At 35.9% G+C, this 10,220-nt stretch overlaps 1 protein-coding gene across 1 annotated transcript in view; it reads left to right on the top strand.

Annotated features, from left to right (window-relative positions):
- Positions 1–342: 342 nt before the first annotated feature.
- The window catches only part of efna5b (ephrin-A5b), a 185,151-nt gene continuing 175,273 nt past the window's right edge, over positions 343–10,220 (top strand). Inside the window, exon 1 of the mRNA XM_067414561.1 lies at positions 343–996. Coding sequence (XP_067270662.1) covers positions 872–996 — 125 coding nt within the window. The 5' untranslated portion in view covers positions 343–871. The remainder of the gene's footprint in view (positions 997–10,220) is intronic.

Genomic DNA, 10,220 nt, shown 5'->3' with positions numbered 1-10,220 from the left:
ATCTATCTATCTATCTATCTATCTATCTATCTATCTATCTATCTATCTATCTATCTATCTATCTATCTATCTATCTATCTATCATCTATCTATCTGTCTAATTTCGTTTTTAATATATATCACACTGTCCGCGTGCGTGTGTGTGTGTGTGTGTGTGTGTGTGTGTGTGTGTGTGTGTGTGTGTGTGTGTGTGTGTGTGTGTGTGTGTTACTTTATCTGTCGGTGATATTTCTGAAGTGGGGAGTAAAGGGTTAGAGGAGGGGTTTATGTCAGAGTTAGTGTGTTCCGCCCAATCCGAGTTCGGACCAATAAGCTTTTCCTGCGTCCTGCTGTAACCGAACACACACTCGCAGTGAGAAGCGCAGGTTTCACATCATCACACCTCCAGCCGAACCGACAGCACATGAACCGAACCGGACCGACGGCACATGAACCGAACCGAACCGGACCGACGCATTAGCATGACGCGGGCGTGTTTTTCGAGCTCCGCGCGTCACCGAAGAGACCCGCGCTCTTCATCAAACTGAGATCGGTCTGAGATAGCAAATCCTGTCGGTAACTTCTCCAAACCTCGGAGAACACACACACACACACACACTGACTCCCCTGGACTAACACTGCGCTCCTGCTGACTGGCTTCTCTCCGACGCGCGCGTGTGTTTTATCTCTCAGAATGAGCCCTTAAACACACTGACTCTGGGGTTTTTTTGTCTCTCCGGCGGCGCAGTCCACAATTATTGACCGTAGTGCGGACATTCACACACTGACAGGAGATCGTGGACATCTCAACACTTGCTCTGACACCAGCCACAGATGTGAATGAAAGTCATCTAAAGAAAGAGGAATATACGTGTCCGAGCGCGCCGTAGTGATGCTGCAAGTGGAAATGATCATATTCGTGGGTGTGATTCTGTGGATGTGTGTATTTAGTCAAGAGCCGAGCTCAAAGGTGATGGCTGATCGATATGCTGTCTACTGGAACCGGACCAACCCCAGGTGAGCGATCTGTGTTCATATTCGCCGCGGTTTTGCTGGAACTTTGTGACGATTTTCACTTCGCATTACATTTCTGGAGAAATAGTGTAACGGTGTGCAATGCATGATGAAAGAGCGATTCAATATAATCGAAATAAACATTAAGAAAGCATAAATGCAATAAGATGCTCGTTTTAATAAATGCTCTATAATAATGACATATCAATGCGCGCGCATCGGCCGTGCCGATTATTCGCGATTTATTACAAACTCCAAATCGCGCGTTTTTTGTTGTTTTTTTCTTTCTTTCACAGAACAGTTATAATAACTTTGAATTATTTATATCTATATGAATGCATATTTTGTAACATTTGTACAAAAGTGAGGTAAACACAGAAAACTATTAAAAATAAATTGAAAATTTGAATAAAAAAGTCAGTTTTGGCACGTTGAAAAAGTGATGCATTATCGCTATGGAGTTTGTTTGATTGCCTACTGTAATTTATTCTCATCCAGTCTGATGGATTTCATAATTTCTTAAAGCGAGGTGCATTTTTCCCTCACATTAAATTACATTTGCATAAAATCGTTGATGCACAACAAATATATAATTAATCGGTTGCATTTTCCAATAGACGAACATACTGTACATTAATTCATGTTGCTTTTCAGCGTCAGAGAAACTCTTAGATGAAACCCACATTTAATATATGAATTAGGCTGTTCATTATCCTCACTTTTTTCTTTTAACTAATAGATGAATGAATTAAAAATCAAGTGTAAAGCGTGTGTATTTATGGACGTACGGTCACCAGAAGCCATCTGTACATCTCGGCTCACAAGTGCGTACAAAATCAGGATGAGGTGAATGCATTTAAGTTTCACGATGTTGTGTTTGTTTCCAGACCAAACAAGAATCAAAATGTGTTTTATTTGTGCGTTTTAAAGTGTTTCATAGATCAGAATTATATATATATATATATATATATATATATATATATATATATATATATATATATATATATATATATATATGTCCTTATTTAGTTTATAACTTTAAATAATGAATAAATAGCTTTAATTGTTGTGTAGCTTATTTATTTTACTATATGCATGTTATTTAAAATGTGGATGGGATGTTCATATTTGCACTTTTTCCCAAAAGTAACAGTAAAAATGTTTTAAGAAGTAGAAGTTGCATATATCACATTTAAAGTTGTGTGAATGGATTGGACAGGTTTGAAGCCTGCCGCCAGACTGAATATTTCTCTGCTGATTAGATGTGTTGTGGTCAGGATTTCTCCCCTGCTTCGAGAGCACGGTTTATTTATGTGACACTTTGTTTAAAGCAGAAAAATGCAAAGTCATCTTTAATTTGATATGTGACACTGAAAGGCCACAGTTTCATTTGGACACGCGGATCTCGAGCCAGGTGATTATTCTGTTGAAAAAATAACACGTTTCATTGCATAAGGCCTTATTTTTTTTCTTCTTCTTCTTCTTCACATTTTTTGTGGAGTAAGTTCTGAGAAGCACAGATGGTTTACAGTGAGTTTGGGCCTGGAAGAATCCAGTGGTTTCCTGAGTCTGTGTTTTATTGTCTTGTTTTTTTGCTGGGATGTTGTGTGTGAGATTTACAGTAATCTTGTTCGTTTGACGAACACACCCTCACACATGATAGCAGATCTGAAAAAGAAGTGTGATATGGACTTTGCATGGATGTTTTTTAGCAGTGCATCTGCTCTCTTTGTATTCGTCGCATGAGCCGTGACTGAATATTGGAAGGGCACATAAATTGACTCACAAAGGCACCAGTGAAGCAAGTCGCCTGTTGGCTGTCCGCACCTCATTGGCGTTATGAGTATGAATTGTTAATTGGTTAATTACTCACTGCACCTTTGGCACACTAAATGACCATAATGAGGACGCCGTACCGCTTCCCAATCCTAAAAGAGCCCCCTCTGACTTCCTTCCCCTTTAACCGCGACTCCCTTTATTTCTCCGTGCCATGCTGAGCAGAGAAAATGAGGGAATACAATTAGATATTTCAGGAGCTTGACTCCGGCTGTGCATGAGGCTCGTCGGCTGGAGACCCGGGCCGGCTCTGGGGTCACGCGGCCTCCGGACGGAAACCTCGCATACATTCGGCTGTAATACGATAGTTGGTTGCTTGTGAAAATGTTCCATGATGAACCGGTCAGAAATGTGTTCCCACTCGACTCAAACGCGCAGGACCGTCCAGTGTTTACTGGCCCACTGCGATTATGTTTCCCGTAAAAGTCCCCAAACCACCACTTACTATTTGCATTATATATATATATATATATATTTTTTTATTGCTTATTAAAATGGTTATTATTGTATATTATTTCCCGTAAAACTCCGTCAAAAAATGACTTACAACTTGTGTGTGGAATATTTAAATCTATATATAATATACTGTAATATAATATAATTTTGTATCATAGATAAAAAAAATTGCTTTAAAAACTGTATATGGTAAATGTATTTTCTGTTTTATTATATATATATATATATATATATATATATATATATATATATATATATATATATATATATATATATATATATATATATATATTTATATATATATATATATATATATATTTATATATATATTTATTGCTTATTAAAAATATTTGTATTATTATATAATGTTTCCTGTAAAAACTCCCCAAAACACGAGTTACAATTACAATTGTGTGTTAGACGTATATGATTTTTTTGTTTTTTTACTTTACTTTCACTAACTTTCCAAATATTTTTTTCTTTTGTATTAAAATTATATGTATATAAAGTTTTTATCATACATTTCCCCCCTATTATTTATAAAAACTGTATTTTCAATTACTTTCAATTAAAATATTTAAATTATATATATCTGTGTGTGTGTGTTTTTTAAAGATATATTTTCCTATTTTTTATTCAAATTGTTTTTTCAAAAAGAAAGCAATATTTCATATTTCTACTGCTGCTTTACATAATTCAGCTCAGATTAAGTTTCGAAGAGTAATTTTCCCGCCTTTTGGAATTGAACATTTCTGAGTTCCACAAACTAAAGTAAATCTCCGTGCGCTTCTCCACGTGCACTTTTGGTGTTTTGTCCTCACTTCTCTTCTGTGAACACATCATCCGTCTCGGCTGAGAGACGTAAAGCACAAGCGTTCCTATAGATGTATGAAAACAGAGCCTCTTATTCTTCACTCTTAAACAGATCCTGCTGCAGTTCAGACTGACTTGACTAGTTTTGACACTGCCTGTTTTCCTCTCGGAGACTTGTAAACCCTCTCCCGTGGCATGTCAAATCTGCTGTTTCTTTCTGCTGTCCAGATTCATTGTCAAAGACGGTTTGTGTATGGCAGAGTTCAGCCGTTCCGTGAGAAACCTGGCCTGGAGAATTATTATTATGATGATTTTAAAGAGCAGATGATGACATAAAGGACAAAATGCAGCCCTGCAACCGCTCATTAGGTGCTTAAAAAGGCAGCGAGACATTATGCAATGTCACAATGTTTTTATTTAATAAAGACAAAAGCATGTTGAGCCGGGGATTTGCAGTCTGTTGACTCTGGATGTGCAGTGGCTGTATAAAACATCTCTGTATCGCATGCTTTTTCAAGATAAGGCTTTGTAAACGCTGATGCCGTGTGGATTAGACGTACGTGAGTGAGCGCAGAGAGACGCAGATGCTGATACTTCTGTCATGCACTTCACTTTAGAGGGTTTTTGGGTGCTGGACATCAGATTGAGTCTTTTTAGGGTTGCAAAATTCTGGGCATTATTGGATGCTTTCAATGGGAATTAATGGAAATAAACTTGCAGGTTAGCCAATATAGGGGACTTCAGTGTAGTTGTAAAACAATCTTACAGCATAATCTTGGTTAAAACAGACAGATTGAATGCACTTTCAGTTTAATTTCTACCCCACACATCCCTCTATCACATGCACACGTGATCAAAAAATACAGAACAAACTACTATTGTGAAATATTACTGCTTAGTATTGTTTTTTTTATAACCTGTGCCATTTTTGTTCAGGATTTTCTGATAAATGTTTAAAAACAAGTCTTGTTGTTACAATGTACCGCTCAAAAAGTTCGGGGTGTGTCTTTTTTTCTTCTTACTTTTTTTTTAAAGAAATTAACTTTTATTCAGCAAGGGTGTGTTAAACTGATTAAAAAGATGACCGCAAAGACTTATATTGTTATAAAAGATTTCAAATTGTAATAAATGCTGTTCTTTTTAAACTTTTTATTCATCAATAATCCCGAAAAAACACATTAAGCGGCACAAAGTTTCCAACATTGATGATATAATAACTAAAATGTCTGCTTATGAAACACACTCTTTATATTTATGCTTGTATGTGATACAGTTTATGTAAATTCTAGCTTTATAAATTCCTGTTAAGTTTTCCAAATTGGAATAATTATTATACTTTAATGTAGTTGGAAAAAACAACTAGATTTAATGCAATATCTGTTGAATTTTATCTCTACACATCCCTCAATCACATGCACACGATCAAAAAATACAGAAAAATTATATCATAATTTAAAAGAATAGTTTTCTATTTTAATAAACTTTAAAATATAATTTATATCCAGTGATTAAAGCTGAATTTATCGTCATTACTCAAGTCTTCAGTGTCACATCATCCTTCACTAATGAGGATTATTATCAATATTTGAAAAATATTTCATTTTTCATAACCCGTCATACTTTTTCACTTATTCTATAATGAATAAAAAGTTAAAAATGTATTAAAAATAGAAATAATTTGTAAAAATATTCACTAACATTCAAAAGTTAGGAGTCAGTAATGTTTTCTTTCTTTTTTTTGTTTTAAAGATATTAATTGATCAGCAAGTGTGCATTAAATGAATAAAAAGGTGATAATAGGGTTATAAAAGAAGTCTATTGATGTCTTTGAATAAATGCTGTTCTTCTGATCTTTTTATTAATCAATAATCCTGAAAAAACATTGATAATTGAGTATCAAATCATGTGACACTGAAATAAACAACAATTGCTGCATTAAAAATATATTTATTCCCTGTACTAACTCAATTAGAAGTAATTACTTGGAAAATATATCAATATGCACACACACACACACACACACACAAAAAACCCTAACATGTGCACATATATATTTTTATGCTTGTATATGATACAGTTTATATCAAGTTCCTATTTGCCATTAAATTCCTGTTAAGTTTCCAAATTGAAATATCTCCAAAATTCCCCAGATGAAGTTCCCATGGAAAGTTTCCGTCCCTTTGCAGCCCTTATGCATGACTATAGATTGATCTAATTCAGTGCAAACTCATAATCTAAAACTGCATGTCTTGTGACAGAGGAATGCACTTTATGTTTTGTGCTTTATAATCTCAAGCTTATGATGGTTAAAATGGCCAAATGTACGAGACAGATGTCTGTGCATAGTCTAGAGCTTTGGCTAGTTTGACATGAATTCATATCTGAAGCTGGAGAGCAAATAACGCGTCAGTGTTTCTGCCGTTCTCCGTAACGCTGCATTGGTCTAAATGTAGCATGACGCCCATGTGGCTGGTGCATCGGTCATGCCTGCTCCGCCCGTGCCATTCCACATTCACACCTCAGTTTAAGGGGAATAAATCAGTCTGCAGCTGCGGGACACTTCTCAAGAACTCCAACGGGTTTAGAGAGACTCGTCAGGCAGGTAACTCGCCAGAAGATTTCATAAGCTCAGAAATACAGTGAGTGTGCAGCTCCACACTCTTAGAAGAAAGGTTCCTTTATATCTGTGTCCTTAAGCGAATCTACCGGCCTTACGTATTTGGAACCCCTGAAAGTTTCTATATAGAGGCCTCTTTAAGTGCCGAAAGGGTTCTTTACGCTGGCCAAGAGAGCTCAACGCACTGCAAATAAGAAAACACCACACTGTAAAAAATTATTTAGAAAAAAAGTTACCTGGTTGCCTTAATTTTTAGTTCATTGAAATTAAAATTTTGAGTTAATACAATGAACATTTTTTGAGATTCGACAACCTTTATTAAAATATTATTAAAAGATTTTGTAAGCATATTGGGGAATTGTGTGTGTTTTATTTGTGATGACGCAGCCAAATTGTGCTATTTTCATGATTTATCATATTTTTTATGTGGTTCAGATACAAAAATATTTTGAGTTTCTATTTATTAAACAAATTTCCTTCATTGTATCAACTCAAATTTTTAATTTCAATAAACTCAAAATTTTAAGGCATCCAGGTTACTTACTTTTTAAGTTAAACCAACAAAAAACAACAAAATATTTTTACAGTGCAGCAAATATAAAAAACACCAGCAAATATAAAAAACAGCAGCAAATATAAAAAACAGCAGCAAATATAAAAAACACCAGCAAATATAAAAAACACCAGCAAATATATATATATATATAAAAAAAAAAAAAAAACATCAATTTGACGACACATGCACTGCAAGGTCCACAACACATGCAAATACAAAAAAAGTGCTGCAGATTTGTTTATTTAAACATCTTGATCATATAATTGCCTGGTCTCTTTTTATATTATTAGCCTAAATAATGGAGACAAAACAATTTATTAATTAAATAATTGCTAATGTTTCAAAAAGTAGTGGCTACATTATCAACAACACTGGCGACAGTGTTGGGTGTAATTAGTTACTGTAATTTAATTACATTTCCCTTGAAAAAGTAAAGTAAGGGATTACTCTTATTTTTTCTGTAATTTAATTACAGTTACTTCTGATGTAATTGAACTAAATACTAAATATAATTACATAATACATAATTCAATAGTGGACTTAACATCAACATTTAAAGTCTAACTTTAAAATGCATGTTTTTATGTCTCCTTCTCACATTTGTAATACTTTGGTCAGTTAATAAGAGTAATTTATGTAGTTTTATATTATGCATTTGAAGAGCCGTTTCATGTCTAACCTTGAATCGCTTAACTCGAGGTTGATATAGGGTTAAAAAGTAACTAAAAAGTAATTAGTAATAAGTAATTAAATACTTTTTGGTGAGAGTAATTTGTACAGTAATCTAATTGCATTGAAGATATAATTAGTAATTAGTAATTGATTACTTTTTTAGAGTATCTTACCCAACACTGACTGGCGAGTAGAAAATGAAACGATAAGCAGGTCCCAGCAGGGTTCGTCACTTATTGGGCTCCCCTGGAAACATTTCCGTTGTGGTCTGTGTTATTTGCAGCACTTTTTTTTGTATTTGTATGTGCTGTGGACTTTGCAGTGCATGTGTTGTCAAATTGATGAAGATGTTTTTTTTTTTTATTTGCTGGTGTTTTCTTATTTGCAGCGCGTTGAGCTCTCACGGCCACCGTAGTTCTTCCTTGTGATTATAGAACCTTTTAGCATAAAAGGCTCTATAGCAGGGATGCCCAAATCTTTTTCCTATGAAGGGCCCAAAAATCAAACTTGATTGAGAGCCGTGGGCCGAAAGTATTTTTTTAAAATCATAAATCAAACTGTATTACATTAAAGTTGCTATGGGTTTATTTATTTCATAATGTTTAAAATAAATATAAAAAAAAACTTTAATTTTGATTAACTAATGCAGTTTTATTTGTTAAGTGTTGCATTTTAATGAACAATTAAATGGGCAACAATCCCCAAGTGTTCAATGTAAAATACAGTTCAACGCCAAATACACACTGATTCAATATGACGACGGATATTATACTCTTTTAAAAAAAGGAACGAACTGTTAACAAAACTAGACACTGCCTTTGATTGGACTTCTGTGAATGAATAACTCATCTTGCCAAGCTTTTTTTAAATTTCTCTCGTCTGTGTGCCGCTGCCTTGATTTCTCCATTATTGCATTTCATTTGTTGACGTTTATGGACGTTGTGTCGCAAAGCACGCAGTGCCGCACCCTGAATTGAGCATTACAATTTTAAAAAAACATTAATTTACATTTAATGTAAACATTTAATTTCAGTTAAATGTTGTAGAATTTTATTCTCTGTTGTAGTTTAACAATAAAACAAACAAAATTATGTCAAATTAGAAATGACAATCTCTCTCTCTCTCTCTCTCTCTCTCTCTCTGTCTCTCTCTCTCTCTCTCTCTCTCTCTCTCTCTCTCTCTCTCTCTCTCTCTCTCTCTCTCTCTCCTGTCTCTCTCTCTCTCTCTCTCTCTCTCTGTCTCTCTCTCTCTCTCTCTCTCTCTCTCTCTCTCTCTCTCTCTCTCTCTCTCTCTCTCTCTCTCTCTCTCTCTCTCTCTCTCTCTCTCTCTCTCTCTCTCTCTCTCTCTCTCTCTCTCTCTCTCACTAATCCCGCAACGTGTACGTAGTTATCGTGCGACTCCTAGAGTTTGTTTCTTCAATAACACAACCCTGCAGTGCCAGAAGAGCTCGTCGGTGTTTTAAACGCAGAGAGTGTTCGTCTACAAAAGAAACTAAAAATTAAACAAGCAGAAATGAGCGCAAACTGGACACAAGTCGAGACCACGGAGCTCCTTACTATCCGCGCTGAAGCGGAGATCGCTCGCCGTTATACGTCACATCAGGATGTCACGTGTCAACTCGACCCGGGACCGTTACGGGTTGTGTGTGAAAGCGCACATATTACGGTATTTCACTGGCAGTGTGAAAAGGACCAAATCTAGCGGCCCGGGAACAAATGCCGGGTCGCATTATCCGTGTATTTGGCGGAATCGCAGTGTGAAAGGGGCTTCTCTCTCTCTCCTCGGACGGTACGGTGGACAAATCAAAGGTTACCACGGGCCAACTTTGGGCATCTCTGCTCTATAATGACTAGAAATAACACCCTTTTGGCACTTAAAATGGTTCTATATAAAACCTTTTTAGGGGTTCCAAATACGTAGCACCGATAGAACCGTTTACAGTTGTATATATTCTCCAGAAACCCTGAGGTGTCAGTGCTCTGCATGTTATCATTTTTAATGTGCATCAGTGTTTACTCCAGCGAGAGACCGAGCACACACACACACACACACACACACACACACACACACACACACACACACACACACACACACACGCGCGCGCGCACACACATGTTTGTTTTTTGTGACATATGGGGACATTCCATGGGTGTAATGGTTTTTATACTGTACAAACCGTATTTTCTATCCCTTACACTGCCCCTAAACCTACCCATCACACACACACGCACACACACACACACAACACACACGCACACACACGCACACACACACACA

Source organism: Pseudorasbora parva, chromosome 13, assembly GCF_024679245.1.
Source record: "Pseudorasbora parva isolate DD20220531a chromosome 13, ASM2467924v1, whole genome shotgun sequence".
In the NCBI taxonomy this organism is placed as follows: domain Eukaryota; kingdom Metazoa; phylum Chordata; class Actinopteri; order Cypriniformes; family Gobionidae; genus Pseudorasbora; species Pseudorasbora parva.
The sequence above is the reverse complement of the archived record's forward strand: the minus strand, read 5'-3'. Positions and strand labels throughout refer to the sequence as shown.